The sequence below is a fragment of the Larus michahellis genome, chromosome 14 (genome assembly GCF_964199755.1).
Source record: "Larus michahellis chromosome 14, bLarMic1.1, whole genome shotgun sequence".
Lineage (NCBI taxonomy): Eukaryota > Metazoa > Chordata > Aves > Charadriiformes > Laridae > Larus > Larus michahellis.
This window is the reverse complement of record NC_133909.1, coordinates 10,715,594-10,734,129: the sequence shown is the minus strand read 5'-3', so window position 1 is coordinate 10,734,129 and position 18,536 is coordinate 10,715,594. Positions and strand designations below refer to the sequence as shown.

General features: G+C 67.5%; 1 protein-coding gene across 12 annotated transcripts; it reads left to right on the top strand.

The window, feature by feature from the left end:
* The first annotated feature begins 12 nt into the window (after positions 1 to 12).
* CYTH1 (cytohesin 1) lies at positions 13 to 18,092 on the top strand. 12 transcript variants are annotated; one of them, XR_012589857.1, is made up of 14 exons: positions 13 to 125; positions 9,118 to 9,200; positions 10,259 to 10,323; positions 11,080 to 11,146; positions 11,350 to 11,468; positions 11,806 to 11,886; positions 12,029 to 12,141; positions 12,213 to 12,361; positions 12,463 to 12,574; positions 13,041 to 13,946; positions 15,560 to 15,636; positions 15,932 to 16,003; positions 16,370 to 16,524; positions 16,764 to 18,092. XR_012589857.1 is itself a non-coding variant. In XM_074607280.1 (13 exons), exons 1-13 carry the CDS (start codon positions 104 to 106, stop codon positions 16,840 to 16,842), a joined length of 1,194 nt encoding a protein of 397 aa, XP_074463381.1. In that variant the 5' UTR covers positions 25 to 103; the 3' UTR covers positions 16,843 to 18,092. The 12 variants fall into 12 exon arrangements, 8 of the variants coding, with proteins under 8 accessions (XP_074463382.1, XP_074463381.1, XP_074463383.1 ...); XR_012589855.1 differs by lacking the exon at positions 13 to 125 and adding an exon at positions 3,926 to 4,336; XR_012589854.1 differs by lacking the exon at positions 13 to 125 and adding an exon at positions 4,373 to 6,447.
* Positions 18,093 to 18,536: the final 444 nt, after the last annotated feature.

Here is an 18,536-nt window from a genome sequence, read left to right as displayed (position 1 = left end):
GGAGCCTGCGCGGCCCCGCCCGCGCCCGCGTCACGTGCAGCCGCCCGTGGCGGCCTCGGCGCCCTCGTCACGCGGGCGGGGCCGGAGCGGCGGTGGCGGCGGGATGGAGGAGGAGGGCGGCTACGGTCAGTGCGGGGCCGGGACGGGCTGCTCCGGGACCCCCACCTGGGCCGGGCGCGGCGGGGGAAGGGGAGGGCCGGGGCGGGTCCCGCGGCCTCGGGCAGGCGGCAGGAGCGAGGCGCCGGGGCGGCCCGTGATGGGTGGGGGGGTGGTCCCTGGTGGGGCGGGGGCCGCTCCCAGGTGCGGGGCCGGGGGCGGTGGCTCCGGGTCGGGCCGGGGCTCGGGGGCGGCGGGACCCGCGCCCGCAGGTGACAGGGCGACCGCTCGCCCACGCGCGGTGTCGGCCGGGCGGGGCCGGGGAGCGGTGAGGAAGCACCGGGAGGAGACCGGGGCCCGCAGCCGGCGCGGGGCCCCCCCGGGCGCTCCCGCCTCGCTGGCGGCACGGCCTCGTCCTTCCCCGGGCTCACCCCCGCCGCTGCTTTGCTGCCACAGCTCGCGAGCTGCCCCCGGTGTGGGACCCGCTGCCTGCAGTGCCGGTGCTGCCGGGCTCCGGGACACGCAGCCTGCACACCTTCCCTCCGTCGCTCACGCTTCGTATTCAGATGATGCCTCTGAGCGCTGCCGGGAGTTGGGGCTCTGCGGATCCGCAGGGCAGGCTGGGGTGGACGGAGTCTGTTGAATGTCTCACAAACCACCCCGGTCCTGTGTGCCCACGGTGAGCTGACCGCGGCGAGCTGGCTCAGGGGCTGCAGGTTCCCTCTGGTGCACATGCAGGTTGCATTCCCGCTTTCCTCCATCCGCTATGTCTAGAGGAGCAGGATCAAGCAGGAAGGCACTGCCTGTGCCTCGACTTTCTAAATCCTGTGAGCAGGTGGGTTTTCCTTGGGCGAGGACTTTGCTGAGGGGGAGGCTGGGGTCTCTCTGGGTGAGATCTGAAACCAAGGTCCCGATGCTGTGAGCCGTGCTGGTGACTGTTCTTCCAGGGAGCTGAGGTCACCCGGGTGCTGCCGGTGCCGGTGAAGATGCTGGTGCTGGCAGTGCTGGCTCACGGGCCAGCTTCCTGCCTGCCGCAGTTGTGCAACGCAGCTGATTAGGAGGCTGCTCTTCCACCCAGAAGTGACTGCACTCGGCGGTGGGGAGTTTAATGTGTGAGATAAGGTGCAAGCGCCCAGCCCTGCTGGTGTGTGCGGCCCAGCATAGGCGTTGTTGTATGCAGCCCATTAGTGGGAGAGCACTGCAGGGAGCGATTCTGCGAGCAGCCTCTCGCTGCTTCCCAGAATTGCCTGGAAGACGTCCCGGGTTGCCTCTCAGCATCAGAAATTGCCCGCTCACCGTACCGCAGGGCGGCGCTCAGAATGGGCAGCACAGCTGCCTCCAGGTCTCCGCTGCTGTCCCTATTGCAGGGACATCACGGTCCACAGCTCTCCCGAAGCCCTTGAGCTCTGTTGGTTTTGCAGAGGACGGTTTGCTGAGGTCTCAGTGTGGTGGGAGCCCGACGGGGGAGGCTCTTGCTGGTGGGATTGTGCTGACGCCAGTGTCTGCCCCGCGATACGCAGCCCCTCTCCAGCCGTCTGCCTCAGCAGAGAGCAAATCCCGGGGTGAGCAGCTGGCGGCACAGATGCGGGCTCCCCCCGCTCCTGCCAGGGTGTGGGGCCGCACTCCCACCCCCTTCCCAGCATCTCCCTGCGGGGATGATAGTGACGCTGGACCATCCCCAGACCAGAGCTGACTGAGCGAGGAGGTGCAGGGGCAAGTGCCTCTGGAGCGGTGGGACAGCAGTGTTGTGATGGGGACCCAGGCCTGCTGCAGGGAGCGCCATCCCGTCCTGGCACCGTGTCCTGAGCTGGGCCCTGTCTTGGCTCAGGTCCGGCCCTGGGGCAAGGGGGATTGGGCAGTGCTGATAATCCTGCTGCACCCGAGGGATTACTGCTCGCTCTGGCCCGGGGGATTAAGGGATTTCTCTAAGCGGGGCTGATGCAGCCTCCCGCAAAGCGGCTTGTGCTTCGGGGGCCTCACTGTCTAGGGTAGGATGGCTGGTGCCAGGAGGCAGGATGGGCTGTGTGAGGTGCGGGAGATCCCTGAAGGAGGGTGGGCTGTAAATTCCCCAGCAGGCTGGGGGTCCCCACCCGGTGGGAATCCCTGCCCTCTCCTCACTGCCACTCTGCACAGCCCTGTTTTGCTGGCAGGCCCTTTGGTGTGGGCTCAGCGGTTTCGGTGGCAGCCCTTGACCACAGCATGCGCCTCTGCGCTGAGGGGACTGGAGGGGGGGACGCTGTCGGTGACACACCAGCTCCTCCCCTGGCATGGCGCAGGGGTGAGCCGAGGCGAGTTGCAGGGCCCGGTGCGGGGAGCGGCTCTTCCGCAGAGCTCTGGGGCTCCCAGGTCAAAGACATGGGGACAGTGGAGAGACGGCACCGGGCTCAGAGAGCAGAGCCAGGGGCTGGCAGGGCTCGGGCAGAGGCAATGAACCGGTGCCTCTCCTGAGATCTTCGGCAGCAGGGAATGATAAGCCACGTCGCTGACGCTCAGCAATTACACGTCAGGGATGCAGCCAGGCCCGCGTGTCCCTGAGCAGCTGTTTTGGCCCGTTTCTGCTCTGGGCCTGAGGGAGGGGGAGGCTGCTCTCCGGGGCCCTGCTTTCCAGCAGGCGGGAGGATCAAGGCCTGGAGACTGTGGTTAACTTAATCCTGGGATGTTTGTAAACACCCTGCCTTGCCTGGCCAGGGTGCGAGGACCGAGCCGGGTGTCTGGGTCGCTCTGCGAGGGAGATGACGCCTGGCCTTGCTTCAAGCCAGCTGGAACACCCATGGGTGCCCTTGCTGCCCGAGGGTTTCTCCAGATGCCTGTCCAGGGCGCTTGCCACACCACGTGCCCGGCTCAGCCCCCCTGGCTCCTCTCACTTGCCCTTTTGCCTCCTGGCGTTGTGGCCCCTGGGAAAGGGGAAGCGGTGCTGAAACTAGAAGGTCGGTCATGTCAGCAGCAAGCACCTGGCCGCCCTCGCAGCCCTGGGAGCTGCCTTTTTCCGCCTTTCCTCCTGTCTGCAGCCATACTGCTCTTTGGAGCCAGGATCCCCTCCTGACCTACACTCTTCTGCCTGCAAGGGCGGCTTTTTCCAGGGTGCCCTCCCCTGCTGCCTGCCCCATCAGGGCTCCTGGTGAACCTGCCCGGCTCAGGTTTCTCCTAGCTCAGCGCGTCCCAGTGCTTGCTGGCGCAGGCGAGCAGAGCTTGCTGGCTCCTGGCAGCCGAGAGCCGGCGGCCGGGCTGCCCACAGGACGCTGCCTCGTGCCCCGACAGGCTCTGGGGTTTGTTACTCACGGCCATGCCCTGCGCTCAGGGATTGCTCCTGCTTTGAGGGGAAGAGCTGTCGGTCCGGTTTGGGTTTGCTGGGGGGACGCAGGTGCAGTGGGGCTGGGGGGCGGGATCCCAGGGCAGGATCCCCCTGGTTCCTGCTGCAGGACCCCCCTGTACTCCAGGACCGCAGCAGAGCAGGAGGCACCTCCATTGCCGCCGGGGCATGCCTGGAGCTCAGCCGTCTGACCGGCATTGCCGGGGGGCTGGCAGAAGGCGCAGCGGGCCTGCCCGTGCATGGCACGCGGGGCAGGCAGAGCCTGTCGGGGCTGTGCCGGGATCAGCGCCCGGGCCCTGCGCCCCACGAGCCGGGGCTGTGGCAGCACCCCCTGCTCCCCACGCCTTGCCAGAGCCGCCTTGTCTCTTGGTGCACCTTCCTTTATGCAGTGATGGTTGCTACGCGACCGCCGGCTCCCGATGCTTAATGCTCTAATACGGAGGGATAAAACCGCTCTAAAAATACCCCACTGCCGGCCCCCCACGGGGGCAAGGGGGCTGCCGGGGGGCAGACGGCCCTGGGCGGGGGGGCTGCCGGGGAGTTCCCAAACTCCTTGTCCTCTAAGTGGCTTTGAGCTGCCATCCGGAGCATCGGGAGCGGAGCGGGCTGGCGTGCAGGCAGGGAGCGGGCTGGTGTGCAGGCAGGGAGCGGCAGGGATTGGTTAGGGCTGGTGCGTGGGCTCCCGCCGCTGGAGCTCCCCTGCCAGAGCCGCCTTCCCCGGCTCCAGCCAGAGCGGGGAGTCCTCCGGCTCACCTGCCTGCACCCTGCCCGCGGGCCCCGGTGCCAGGGAGCTGCTGCTCAGCCACACGGGACCTGCCAGGCCTCTGCCTGCCCCGTCGGAGTCGGACCTCCGCAGCATGGGGACGGTCAGCGAACTCTGTGCCTCCAGTTTCCAGGCCTTCCTCTGCCCCTCGGTGGCTGCCAAGGCAGGTAGGCGCTTTGTGCCCTCCCCTCTGCTCGCCGTGGGGTCCCTGTCCCCCCAGTAGACGCGGCGGTGCCCACGGCTCCGGCTCCATATGGCTCCTGCTGACAGCGGCACAGAGAGTCCTCGCTGTCTCGCCGCCTCCTTCCCCCGCGCACCACCGGCCTCCACAGGCTCTGGCTTCTGCAGGCGCTGAGCCCTGGCAGGGCAGCTGGGCACTGGGCTGCCTCGCCTGGCATTGTCCCGCACCGGTGGTGGGCGCCACGCTGGGGCGGGGGGGGCTCGGGAGCTGGTGGCAGTGGCCGGGAGGATGCACGCAGCCCAGCACGGCTGTGGCAGGTCCTGCCCCGGCCCCTCACCCACCTGCCCTGCTCTGGGCGATGCGTGAGCACTCGGCCACCCTCGCCACTGCAGGTGCCTGTAGCTGCAAGGGCAGCTCGGGGCAGCACTCTCCAAACCGAAATCTGTGCCACGCCGCCCAGCGCCTGCTGCATTGGAGCTGCCCTTGTAGGCTGGCCCCTTGTGTGAGCTGCTGCTGCGGTCTGCGGGTTCCTGCCCCGAGTCTGTGACCGAGGGTGGCTGTGCCGTGGGGCACGAGGGTGTGAGACCTCCTCCGGCCAGCCCCATGCCCTGCTGGCAGCTGAGGCCGAGCAGCAGCAGGCTCTGCGCCTCCTGAGGCCTGGTACGGTGAACAGTGCGGGGAGCAAGCGAGGTGTCTGCTGGGCTGTGCTCCCGGCACCTGCCCGGTGCTCGGTGCGTGTGGACGTGGCCGAGCCGGTGCTTGCTTGGCCACACCGTGGGCTGGGGCTCTGTGCGTGGGGGGTGTGGGAGCCTGGGGCTGCCAGGGAGTGAGGCAGGCGGCTGCGGATGTGGGTTCCCTGGGGAGCTCTGGGCACAGGGAGTGGGGCAATGGGCAGTGCTCCTCCGAAGCAGCACGAGGGCCCTGGCTGGCTCCGGGTGCGGGGTCTGGACGCCTGGGAGGGTCTTTCCTGGAGCTGCCTGTCCCCAAACTCCTCCTGAGGCACCTCGGCTGTCGGTGGGGAAGGATGGGGCTGACGCAACCCAGGATGTGCGCGCGGCGCGGTGAAAACAGGATGTGGTGTGCTGAGATGGGCAGGAAGCTTCTGGGGGCCCCCTGGGCCCCCCCCAGCCATGGGCATGGCGGGAGCGGGCAGCAGCACCCCACACCAGAGCCCAGGGACAGCCGCTGGCGGTGCCCTGGGCTCGTCCCCGTGGACTGCCTAAACCCGGTGCCTTTGCCCCTCCGGCACGGCCGGCGCAGGCATGGTGTGGGCTGGCGGGAGGGCTGGCAAGTGCTGCGGCACAGCTGTGGGCCAAAGGACCAACACGAGGCTTCCCAAGCCCTTCCTCCCCTCGCTCCGTAGCCAGCGTTCTGGGTGCTGTTTCTCCATCTCGCGCTGCTGAGCAGGATTTAGCTGAGTCAAGGCGGCCGAGGCTCAGGCGGCCTCTCCAGGCAGCTGACAGCGGGACGGGGACGTGCCGGGGGTTCGCTCCTGCTGCGGGGCCTGGACAGCCCTCCCGGTCCTGCCTGGGGCTCGGTCCTTACAGCCTGGACAGGACCTGGGCCTGTAACAGGGGGTCTGGCAGAGCCGGACAGGGAGCTGTGGGGCTGGGATGGGGGTCTGGTGCGGTGGGGGGCCCCAGCATTGCCGTAGCGAGCTCAAGATGTGCTGGGTTGAGGGTCCTGGCAGCCCTCAAGGAAGGAAGGGCTGGACCAGCCCCCTGTGCCTGCCTGGCCAGCACCCCAACACATCACCTCCCCCGACCCCAGGCTGAGGAGGGGGAGCAGGGCCCCGGTTGCCCCATTTCCCCGCCCGGCCGGGAGCAGAGGAGTTAAGGCGCTGGCGGCCGCGGGCTCGTTGCGGCAGGAACAGGGTGTTGCTGGTGCTGGCTCCTGGCGAGGCCAGGATGACGCCCGGGTGGCCCCAGAGCTCATTGGCCTGGAGCAGCCCTGAGTCACCCCGGGAAGCACCGGGGCGGGCAGGTGTCCGCGCCCCAAAACAGCAGCAGCTCTCCGGAGCCGCGGGCAGCACAGGCACAGCCGACGGAGCTGCTGGAGACGGGCCTGCCAGGATGGTGCTCAGGGCGGAGGGCAGCGGTGAGCCTGGCCTGGGGACATGGGGAGGGTGGTGGGGCCGGGGCGAGGGGAGGCGGGTGAGCGGCTCCGCATCTGCCCCGCTCCTGTGCCACTGGCCCTGCCTGCTTGTCTGGGGGCAGCGGGGTAGGAAGGAGCATGGCAGGGGGGAGCATAGTCTCTGCACGCCTCAGGGGGCTTCACTCTGTGTTGGGCACGGCGGGAGTGGGGGCCATGCTGCTGCTCCTGCTCCCAGCTGCCACAGGCCCCAGCGACCTCGGAGCCTGGGACGGATGGACAAATCCTGCCGGTGCCCCTTGTGCCCTCCTGCTGCCGCCGGCATACAGGGTCTCAGGCTCGGCTGCCAGCAGCAGGAGCTGCGGAGCCCCCGGGCCCCCTGCGCTGGGGCCTCATGCTGGTGGGGAGCACGCACCAGTGCTGGGGTCCCCACAGTCCCGCCGTCCCCCAGCTCCCGTGCTGGGATGAAGCTGGGGCAGCGAGCGCCTGCTCCGGCCTCCCTTTCCCTGCAGCCCACGGCAAGGCTTGCCGGCCTCTCGGGAGCCATTTGGGCTCCGCTCAGCACTGCGGGTGGGTGCTGTGCAGAGCACCGGGGAAGGGTTAACGCCCTCTTCCTTCCCCAGAAAAGCTCTTGCGTCTGGGGTTTCTCTTCCTCTGGCTGCTGCTGACATGGCTGGGCTGCTGTCACGAGTGCTCGCCCTCCGCAGCAGCAGCGCAGGCGGGGAGGGACCTTCCCCAGCTCCAGAACAGACCCACCGGCCCCCTCAGCCCTGCAGCCTCTCATCCTCTGCTGCGCCTGCCCCGGGGCCCGCCGAGCCCCCAACCCGCTCGCAGGTGGGCAGGGGGAGGCAGAGCTGCTCTTGACGGGGCTCGCTTTGCTGGCTGCAGCCCTCGGCCGGCTCGCCTCGGGACAGTTCCAGCCTGGCACCGAATTTCACCTCCCCTGCGGCCGCGGCCGGGCAGGAGGGTCCTGCGGCGTGTGCTGCAGCTCAGGGATTTAAAGGGTTTTGTGTCTGGCAACGGACGTGCGATGCAGCCCGGCCCCCCCGCAGCAAGCCTGGGCTTGCCGGGTGCCCTGGACGCCGGGCAGGAGGGGCCGAGCCCTGCGGGAACAGCGCTGGGGTGTGCGAAAGGTGCTTGGATGTGTCGATAAGGAAAGACCAACGGTATTTTAAGTTTAAATAACTTTTAACCTGGTGCTATGAGCCAGGTTGTCTGGTTCATACTTCCTGGCGTCAGAGACTGAAAATATTGGGAACTGTTGCTGTCGCGTCTGGAGGGATGGTGTCGCAAGCTGAGGCTGCCTCCAATCGTGGCAGCGGGGGATTTTTGCGAAGGAGGAAGCTCATCAGAAAGCCCGAGCGGAGCCAGGGAAGTGCTGAGTTCAGAGATTCGGTTTGCGTGGTCGCAGCTCTCACGGAGGCGGCGGCGCGGGGAGAAACGATGTGCGGTTGAGGTCCGAAGGCACGTGGTGTCCGTGGGCGCTGGTACGGGGCAGGCGGTCGTGCTGGGGACGCTGTGGGTGAGTCGGGGCTGGTGGCAGCTGTGGCCTGGAGACCACGGCCGTGGTGGCACGCAGGGCCTCGGCAGAATGGAGCTGTGACGTTTGGGGAAGGAGAGGGCGGTGGCAGCCCTGCCGGGCGCCTGTCCCCGGCACCCCTGGGCGGGAGGCGGCGTGAGGGCTGAGCCGGCGGGTGCTGCTGCCACCGCCCTCGGGGACAGAACTTTGGAGGGCTGGTGCTTCGGTGTTCTCGCAGGCAACCTTGGTGTGACGTGCGAGGGAGCTGCTGGAACCCGCTGGCAGAGGTGGCAGGCGTGGGTGGTAGAGAGGGACGGGAGCGCTGCTGGAGGAGCGGGTGACCTTGGGGACGGGAGGGAACAGAAATGGGATGCCGTGTCACTGTGGAACGGGAGGTCACGCGACAGGGAGCACTAGGAATGTCCCAGGAGCTGTAGGGCTCGGGAGCAAGGCGGGATGTGCGGCAGCCCCGGGCTTGAGCCTTGGGGATGGTGTTGGGAAGGGGGTGCCTGGCTGCCATGGGGTGACAGGGAGGTGTAGATGTCATGGCGTGTGGGCGAGGTTTGTCCGGAGGGTGCGCCAGCTCCGGGCCCTGGCTCGGAAGGATGGATCCAGCACAGAGGGATCTGCAAGGGCAGCCAGGAGCTGGTTTTCTCTGGGGTTGGCCCGGTGCGGCAGAGCAACCTGTGGGGCCCCAGGCCTCTGCAGAGCCCAGTGTGGTGAGGAACAACAGAGCCACCCAGCCACAGCAGGGACCAGGACGGGCACTGACACCAGCCCAGCTAGGGTAGAGCAGAGGGCCAGGGCTGCGGGGAGGAATGCTGGAGCTGGTCCAGGGGCCGTGCTGGTCCTTGCTGCCCTCGCTGCCCTGCTGCTGCGGGCTGAATCAGCAGGAACGGGCAGCGCCCGGCTCCCCCGCCGCTGCTGCTGCCCTACGGGGAGATGCCCTGGCCCTCGCATTCCTCGCATGCCGTCGGTGGCACTCAGCCGCTGCGTGGACACTGCTCACCATCCCAGCTCCTCCTGGCACCCGGCAGCTCCACAGCCCAGCTCCTGCCGGGCCCCACGCTGCCGGCCAGGATCAGCGGCTGCGTCTGGAGCCTGGTGGGGATGGTTTCCAGGGCCACGCGTGCTGACCTGATTGTGTCTCTGCCCAGTGCCCAGTGACCTGACCCCGGAGGAGTGCCAGGAGCTGGAGAACATCCGCCGCCGCAAGCAGGAGCTGCTGGCTGACATACAGGTGTGATGCTGAGGGCCACCACCCGTGCACAATCCCCCTGTCCCGGGTGTAGCAGCCTCTTGCTCAGGGCTGTCCCCTGGGAGACAGGGGACGATCTCCCTGCCCATGTCACTGGTCAGGGTGCCTGCCACCCCACCCCTGCTGCTGGGATCGGGGAGGGTGGCCCAGGAGAGGCTGCCCCGGCCAGGGCTGTGTGTGACGGCTGTGGGATCGGGATGCAGTGCTCCAGAGCCCGTGCAGGAGCAGGGCCGTGGCTCGGGTTTGTGCTCCGTCTCATTTCCTTGCCAGCCCCTGGCTCCTTGCAGCCCCTGAGGGCTCTTGTGGACCATCTGGGGCAGAGGATTGGAGCTGCTGGACCCACAGGGCAGGGGGAGCTGCACCCGCGGGCAGGCACTGGCAGCTGCTGCAGGGAGCCCGTGAGCTGCTGCCCATAGCGCTGCCTCTGCGGGTCAACAGGGCTGGGGCGAGGGTCCCAGCAGGGGACGTGGTCCTGCCCTGCCGGGCCGAGGCAGCCGTGGCTTTTCCTTGCGCCCTGCGGAGCTCCGGGCTGTGCGTTTGTGCCATTCCCCACAGCCTGGGGCACCGGCGTCTCCGTGCCAGCCCCTCCCTGGCACGGGCAGGGACCGTGTCTCTGGGCCAGGCCACTGCCCTGGCAAGCGACTGCGAGGTCAGCGCTCATCTGGGACACTTGTCAGCCGTGTCCCTGATTAAGGCAGCAGGGGCTAATTACTGCCATATGCTGGGCATGATCTAAAGGGATTAGGGGGTAATTTTGTTAACCTCTGAATCTCTTCCTTCCTGCACACTCGGATCATAGCGATGCTGCAGGGGGATTAGCAGCGGGGTGCAGCCAGCCCCCTCTGTGAGTGTCCCCCGAGCTGGTTCAGCCCCAGGGCAGCACTCGGGGTGGGAAGGAGGGAAGGAAGGAAGGAGGGGCTGCTGCAGCCTCCTGGGGGAATGGCCCCAGGGCTACTGTCAGGGGGGAGGGCTGGAGGGTTTGGGAGGGAGGGAGGGAGGAAGGGGGGCACCTCCTGTCTCAGTGCGCTCTCTCCCCTCAGCGTCTGAAAGATGAGATAGCAGAAGTGACGAATGAGATCGAGAACCTGGGGTCCACGGAGGAGAGGTGAGTCCTCTGCTGTCGAGGCAGCCCATGGCCTCCGCTGCGTCCCCTCCCCTGAACGCCGGCTCACTCGCACCATGTGGGAGCCGTGGGCAGCCCCATCCCATGGGTGCTGGTCCGGCTGGCTTTCCCAGGCACTCTGAAGTCCTAGGAGGAGCAGGATCCCAGTCTGAACTGCTGCTCCAAAGGTCTGTTTTTCCAAGCCTCGGCCCCTCTGTCTGGCCACGGCGACTGTGGGACTTTGTTATTCTGAGCTGGCGCAGGCGGTGCCAGCCTGGGATTAGGGGGTCCCAGCGGCCGACGGGAGCTGACTCCCAGCGTCGTTTCCAATCACTCACTGGGGCATGAAGGCTGTCACCCTCTTGCTGGCCCCACTGGGGGCTGAAGGCTGCTCTGCCCAGAGCCCTGCCGCACCCAGCTTGCCCTAGCCTCCCCCCATGCAGAGGTGCTGTACCCGGCACCCCTTCTGCACGGGGTGACCCAGTGGATGGGGCATGGCAGCTCCTCTTTGCTCCGGGCCCCATCAGGCCGAGAGCAGCCCCATGCTGCTCTGCCATGGAGCAGGGCAGAGACACGGAGCAGTGTGCTGGCTTTACCCTGTGCAGGTTTGACGCAGGGGGCCTGGCCCCGTCAAAGTTGCTGGGCTCCCTTTCGGTCCAGGCTGTCCCCTCCGCGCAGTGCTCTGCCCGAGGGGCGACGGGGCAGGCAGGAGGCAGCCAGATCCCTCCTGAGTGCTCAGAGCTGCTTTGTGCCTTGCAGGAAAAACATGCAGAGGAACAAGCAGGTGGCCATGGGCAGGAAGAAGTTCAACATGGATCCCAAGAAGGTACTGCAGGGTGGGCTGGGCGGGGAGCGGGGCAGTTCACTAGCCCATCTGGGGCCATGCTGGGCTCTGCCGCGTTGTGGTCCGGGTGCCTGGCCACCCACCGGGGCCTGGCCACCCAACCCAGGGCCGGGGCTGGGGAGGCAGCGGGCGGGCTGGCGGGGTCAGCAGCAAGCCCCAGAGCAATGCCTTTTGCACCGCTCCAGGGCATCCAGTTCCTGATCGAAAACGACCTGCTGAAGACCACATGCGAGGATATCGCTCAGTTCCTGTACAAGGGAGAGGGCCTCAACAAGACAGCCATCGGTGACTACCTGGGTGAGAGGTATGCTGGCCTGGGGCGGCTTGGGTCTCCTGGGAATGCCCTGGGCTCTCACCACCTGAGAGATGGGACACTTTGAGCTTCCAGGGCAGCTGAGTGGGGGTACGCGGGAGGCTGGGCAACCTGAGTGCTAGGACCGGCTGGGGATGTTCGATCCGTGGTCAGCACTTGCAAGAGGCCAGTGTGTGCAAACTAGCCCAGGACTCGAGTCGGGGGGCAGCTGCAAGTTTCCTCCCACAGCTGAGCAGAGTCTGGAGGGGAGCAGGGAGACGTGGGGCCGCTCGGCAGTCACAGGACTTGCTGATCATGCATCCCTCGTGCTCTGGCTTTGTTCCCGCAGGGATGAGTTCAACATCCAAGTCCTGCATGCCTTCGTGGAGCTGCACGAGTTCACTGACCTCAACCTCGTGCAGGCCCTGCGGTGAGCGAAGGGGGCTGGGAGCTGAGCCGTGTCCCATCAGGGGAGATGGGCAGTGGGCTGGCGGGGGAGGGCTGTCGCGACGTGAGCGTGGCCGGAGGGCACATGGAGCCCCCAAAGCAGTGCGACACCTCGCTCTTCACAGGCAGTTCCTGTGGAGCTTCCGGCTGCCCGGGGAGGCGCAGAAGATCGACCGGATGATGGAGGCCTTTGCCCAGAGGTACTGCCAGTGCAACCCTGGCGTCTTCCAGTCCACAGGTGAGCGCCTGTCCCGGCCCCTCTCCCTGTCCGTCCTGCCTCGCAGCTGACTTTCCTTTCTGCCCCTGTAGATACCTGCTACGTGCTCTCCTTTGCTATCATCATGCTGAACACCAGCCTGCACAACCCCAACGTCAAGGACAAACCCACGGCAGAGCGCTTCATCGCCATGAACCGTGGCATCAACGATGGGGGGGACCTACCTGAGGAGCTGCTCCGGGTGAGGGAGGGGACGCGGAGGGGACAGGCCTGGGCTGTGAAGCTGGCCTGCCGCAGGGCTCCTCAGGGGAGCAGAGCTGACGCCATGTATTGTTGTACCAGAATCTCTATGAGAGCATCAAGAACGAACCCTTCAAAATCCCTGAGGACGATGGCAATGACCTCACCCACACCTTCTTCAACCCAGACCGGGAGGGCTGGCTGCTGAAGCTAGGTGAGTGCTGGCAACCGGGCAGACGCGGCCCGGGGAGGAGCTGGGCTGTGGGTGCGACGCCCCTGGGCTGCCTGCACCTCTCCTGCTGGCCTGGCTCCTTGGAGCGTGGTCCTGTGGAGGGGAGGGGGCAGGAGGCTGCAGACAGGGGCACAGCCCCCGTAGAGGTCCAGCAGCCCTCCATCTTCCCTGGGCTGGGCGGCAGGAGCTGACTCAGCTGATGAGGCCCCGCGGTGCGGCTGGGTGGGCGTCCTGGGGGATTCTGCCCCTAGGTTGGGCAAGCCCCGGGGTGCAGAGATGGCACCAGGGTCCGGTGTCGGAGAACAGAGACCACGAGGCCCTTCTCGTCACCGAGTCACAGCAGGGTCCTGTCGGAGCAGGCCCCCGGGAGCGAGCGGCGAGCTGCCCCAGGCTGCGTGTGTCCCCTCCCTCCATGCCACAGACTGGTCCCTGCCTCACCTTCCCACAGCATTATCACCTCCGCATCCCGGCTCCACATGCAGGCAGCGTGCATGGCATCCCCGCGGCCCCGCTGCACAGCCCGGCTCGAGGCCGGCGAGCCCGCTCCACGCCCTGGCTCCTGTGGCTTCTCCTCTCGGCAGCTCTGGGGAGTCCTCTGCCCGGGTTAAGCGAGGGGGGACGGGGTGCTGGCAGGAGCGGGGTCTAGTGGGGGCCTTTCCCTGGGGTTCTGGCTGGGGATAGGACTCTGTCCTCTCACCGGGGGGTGTTTCTGCCATGTTGCCACCCCCTCGGGATGGGAGAGGGGCCTTGCCCCCCCCACCATGCCCTGACCAGTGCAGAGCCCAGCCTTGGGGCTGAGCAGGGCCCATCTGCCCCCCAGCTCTGGGGTGGGGGGACGCAGGGGAGAGCCGCAGACCTGCCTCTCCTGTCCCTGAGCAAGCCCAGTGCCCCGCTGGCGGAAGGGCGCCTTGCCCGGCATGTTGGCGACTGCCGCTGTCGGGGCTGTTGGCGGCGCAGGGGGGCAGAGAGGCGGCAGAGCCGCTGTGGGCCCCAGACCAGCTGCGGGCCCCAGACCAGCTGCCACGAATCAGCCCACTCTGGGGCAGGGAGGGACCCACAGGGAGGCCATGGGGTGGGGGGAGCCAGGTCCTGCACCCCCCAGCTGAGGAGATCCGTCCCACAGAGCCACAGCGAGCCAGGGCAGGTTGGCCCCCGCGGCGATGCCGCCCGCCCGGCCCCTCACGGCTTCCCTGCTGCAGCCCTGCCCCACTGACCCACGCGGGGTGAGGGGGGTTCTTTGGGGTTTCCTCTTTTTTTTTTTTTTTTTTTCCTTTTTTTTTTAATTTTCTTTTCTCCCTCATTTGTATGTTTCCATGATTTTGGCTCTTCCTTTCCTTGCCCCCAACTCCAGGAGGTACGTACCCCTCTCCCCGCTCTGCTCACACCGCTGGGGCTTCGTTTCCTTTTCGTTTTTAATTGCTGGTGATTAGTCTCATTGCTGCTGCTGCTAACCACCCGCACCGCCCCGGGGACCTCGCCTGCCGAGGGGACAGCCCCGCTCCTGCCGCCACCAGGGCAGGGATGCGGGGTACTGGCCCCGCCGATGCCAAACGCTCCCCCCGGCCTGCTGGCCCCCTCCGCTGCCCTGGTGCCACCCCACGGCCCGGGGATGGATGGGGACGGGGGCCGCTCCTTGCCCAGCTACTGGTGGGGGCCACCCGCCTGTCTGTGCTTCGCCGTGTGCGCAGGCAGCTCGACTGGCCGCAGCGGGTCTTTGCCTTCGGTGCCACAACGGATGGGGACGGATTTGGGGTGTCCTCAGGAAGGGCTTCAGTCCATGTGCGGGGGGCTCGGGGGTGGTGAGTGCCTGGAGCTGGGTGGGAGCAGGCAGGAGCCGTCTGTGCCGCACTGGGGGCTCGCGGCAGTCCCCGCGCTGGGTGCCGGCGCTGCTTGGCTCCACCACCTGCAGCCATGGGGTGCCGGGGAGCGTTGGTGCCTCCCTAGGGGCTGCACCCGCCCTTGGTTCCTTACGGCTCTGCAAGCGCTGCCTGAGCCCATGGAGCCCTGCACCCCTGCGGGCCCTAGACCCCGGCTCCCCCTGTGCTGTGGGACCCTGCTCTGGCACGTGGCCTCTTCCTACCTGCAGCCCTGGCCAGGTCTGGAGAGGGTCAAGCCCCAGGTTTTGGGGTGGGCTTGGCTGGAGGGAGGCAGAGGGACTTTTTCCTCTAGGAAGTGCTGGTGCCAGCCTGGCTTTGGAGCAGGGACTGGGGTGGGCAGCCAGCGGGCATGGGGGAGCAGGGAGGCACGGGGCCTTCCCGGTGGGATGGGGGTCCCCAGCGCACACGGTGCCTCCTCACAGCCATGCTGGCCCCAGGCAGCACGGCCTGTGTGCTCGTCCCACGGTGGCAGCACCCCCAGCACCAGCAGCACACTCCGGCATCCCACCGTGGCCAGAGCATGCTGGCGCAGTGGAGGGGGTGCCGGGCCCAGGGGTGAGCGGTCCCCGAGCCCAGGGAGCGGCTTCTCCCTCTGCAGTGGTGGTTGTGAAACTCTCTACAAACCAAAAGTCCGCATGTCGTGGCCCTGGGCTCACGCTTTGCCCCGGCACCGCGTTGCACTGGCTGGGACGCAGCGGGACCATGGTCAGTGCGAACAGAGAGTCCCCGCGTCACCCAAGAGGGGCCTGGCTGCAGCATCCTCTGGCCACGCTGAATCAGTGTTTTGGGTGGGAACGGGCACAGTGCTCCCGGCTCGGCCCCCCCCACCCCCCGTCACCCTCCACCTCCATCCTCATCCGTCTGCTTTCCGCTCCTGCTCGTCCCCTGTCCGGCGTGGTGTGTGCTGCCTGCTGCTGCTGCGCCCGCCGGGCTGCCTGCCTCTGCTTGCGCCCCGGCGCCCGGTGCTTGGCTGTGTGTGTCCGCGTGGGCTCCAGCTCTGCCGTAGCCTCCATGTGCCGCGAGCCTCCCGGCGCGTGCCCCGGCCGCGCTCCGCCGGGGCTGTGCCCAACCTGCCCCTCTCTGCCCCCAGGAGGCAGGGTGAAGACGTGGAAGCGGCGCTGGTTCATCCTGACCGACAACTGCCTTTACTACTTCGAGTACACGACGGTCAGTGACTCGGCGCGGGGTGCGCTGAGCCGGGGCAGGGATGGGCGCTGGATCCGGCCCAGCGCTCCTCTGCCTGCGTGGCACAGACCGGGCGCAGCATCCCGGCGCGGGGCTGGCCGCTTGCCTCCCGCTGTGCTGGGGTGCCGGTGACTGTAGGGGTGTGGGACGTGGCCCTCAGGCCAGCACTAAATGCCTGGGCAGAGGGGTGTTTGCAGCATTCATCCCTGCCTGGGGGCACGCGGGTGGGGTTTGGGGGTGTCCAGCCTGCGGCTAAACCTCTGCTTGGCCCCACCAGGATAAAGAGCCCCGTGGCATCATCCCCCTGGAGAACCTGAGCATCCGCGAGGTGGAGGACTCAAAGAAGCCCGTGAGTGCTGCGGCAGGGTCCCCCGGGGCTGGGGGGGCAGCCCTGGTGCTTTGGTTGGGGCAGGAGTAGGGGCCAGGAGGGGCTGCAGCCCCCGAGGGATGCCCTGGGAGAGGCGGGAGGGCCCTACAGCAGTCTCTGCCTCCACCCATCACAGTGGCCTGGGGGTGGTCACCGCGGTGTCCAGGGCTGGTGGCAGGGCGCGATGGCTGGGGGCCGTGGGGTGACGGTCGCAGCGTGTCCGTCCCTCTCTGCTGCGCTGGGGGTGGCTGTGCCAGGGGAGCAGCCCCGGTGCCCTGCCTTGTCCCTCCTGGCCTGGGGTCCACTTTGGAAGTGGGGGTTGCCTCTAAATGGTCTCCTTCCTCCTAGAACTGCTTTGAGCTCTACATCCCCGACAACAAGGACCAGGTCATCAAGGCTTGCAAGACGGAGGCGGACGGGCGCGTGGTGGAGGGGAACCACACGGTGTACCGCATCTCGGCCCCCACGCCCGAGGAGAAGGAGGAGTGGATCAAGTGCATCAAGTGAGTGCTCCGAGGAGCGGGTGGCACGGCACCGGGCAGGGACACAGCGGGGACCTGTCTGCTGCGCTTGGAGCCGGCAGGGCTTCCCGGGGCACCCTGCGAGGATGGGGGGGAAGGAGCTTTCCCAGGGGCACAAAGGGACCTGCCCGAGGTCAGCCCCAGCCCTGCAGCAGTTTTTGCCTGGCCGTACAGCTAAGCCAAGGCTGTACAGCTAGCCCCAGCCCTCATTCCCCCACCAGGGCAGCCATCAGCCGGGACCCTTTCTATGAGATGCTGGCCGCCAGGAAGAAGAAGGTCTCCTCCACCAAGAGACACTAGCAGCCTCCGCTGGCCCTGCGAGGCCGGTGTGCCCCTGGCAGCCCCAGCGTCTCCCCTCCCGGAGGGCTGCGGGGCTGGGGCCACGCTGCAGCCTGGCCCTCGGGGCCCAGGACCCAGCTTCAGCTTCGCAGTTTCTTTACCGTGGGGAGCAGGAGGGGGCACGGGCGTCGCGGTGGCTCTGCCCCCCCCCGCCATCACTGCCTCATCTCCAGGACAGCATCTTCACGGGCTTGAACTGGGACACCAACACCCCTGCGCGCAGGGAGCCCCGTCCTGCCCCCAGGATGGGCTGTGGGATGGGGGGTGCTGCGTGTCTGTACCATCCTCCCCTCCTGCCTCAGCCAGCCGGGGCGTCACGGGCACCCTCCCCGCTCCCGATCCCCCCAGCGAGCGTTGGGCCGCACGTACCGCTGGGTCCCCCAGCACCCATGTCCTGAAGCACTTCGGGTGTCCCCTCGGGAAGGTGCATGGCCGGTGGTTAGCAGCTGGCGGTTTCGGGGTGCTGCAGGTGCCGGGGTGAAGGGTGGCACCCCCAGGGCGGCTGGGGGTCCCCGCGGAGGGACAACTCCTGGCCCTCGTTGTAGCGGGCCTGAGTCTGTCCTGGGCTTCCCCATGCCACTGCCTTGGTCCCCCCCCAGCTGTCCCCTGCACCGGGGATGGTCACTGCAGGCGCAGGGGGGGGCTGAGGGGCAGGGAGTTATCACCGTCACAGTGTGCAGTGGTGCCATAGGGGCACAGACATGTCCTCGCCCAGCCGTGGGGTGACACAGCTTGGATGAGGGCCCTGGTCTGGCAGCACTGGGTGGAAGCATCCTGGCAGCGCGATTCCCTCGGCAAGGCCATGCCGGGGGTGGCCGTTGTCTCCTCGAGCATGAGCCCTCACTCCCGAGCGCGTGGTGAGACGTGCCCAGAGCCTGCGCCGGGGACGGCTGCTGTCAAGGGGGGCTGGCTGCGCGGGGGGCTTGCGCCTCTGCCTCGCAAACACCCGTGTCTTGTCCTGTTCCCACCACGCACGGTCTGGAGAGACGCGCCTGGATCAGTATTAGTCTATTTATCAGAGGTGTAAATACTCCTGTATAGTTTTCTCCTTTTAGATTATTTTGTATGTCGGGTTGTTCTGTGCAGAGGCCTCTCCGGAGGGCGGGGGGTGGCAGGATTTTTTTATTCTAACCTTTTTTTTTTTTTTTTTTGCCACGGCCTTGTAAACTAGTGCTGAGGATCTGCAGCAAATAAACGCCGAACCACGCTCAGCCTCGGCCTCCTGTGGTCTGTGTGCGGCTTGGGATGGGCGGGAGCCCCGGCCCCCACCGCCAGCCCCTGCCCTTGCCCTGTGGCCCGGCTTTGCCACCGGGTCCACGCTTTGCCCAGCCCCAGGATTTCCGTGTCCAGCCCCGCAGCGATGCCACGTTGGATGAAGCTGGCAATGCTGCGGCCAACATGGCCCGTCTTCGAGTCGCTGCCTGTTCCCGTTCAAGGCCTCTCGTTTCTTGGTGCGCTGGCCGGTGTTTGTGTGCCCTGTGCCCTCGCCAGCTCCCCTCAGCCTCCCCCTGGCCACCAGGAAGGTGCCTTGGGGACCCGGGCACGGGGTGGCCTTGCCAGGGTGGGCCAGCTCCTGGTCCCGGTGTGCAGCAGGGCTGGCACCGAGCTGGGCTGGGCAGGGGGGCGGCTGCCCACCCGCAGGGACCTGGGGGCTG

Coding starts and splice junctions, on each gene's coding strand:
- CYTH1 (XM_074607278.1), top strand. CDS start 6,258: ATGACGCCCGGGTGGCCCCAGAGCTCATTGGCCTGGAGCAGCCCTGAG. Junction 11,887..12,028: donor AACCTCGTGCAGGCCCTGCG/GTGAGCGAAGGG, acceptor CGCTCTTCACAG/GCAGTTCCTGTGGAGCTTCC. Junction 12,362..12,462: donor TACCTGAGGAGCTGCTCCGG/GTGAGGGAGGGG, acceptor TTGTTGTACCAG/AATCTCTATGAGAGCATCAA.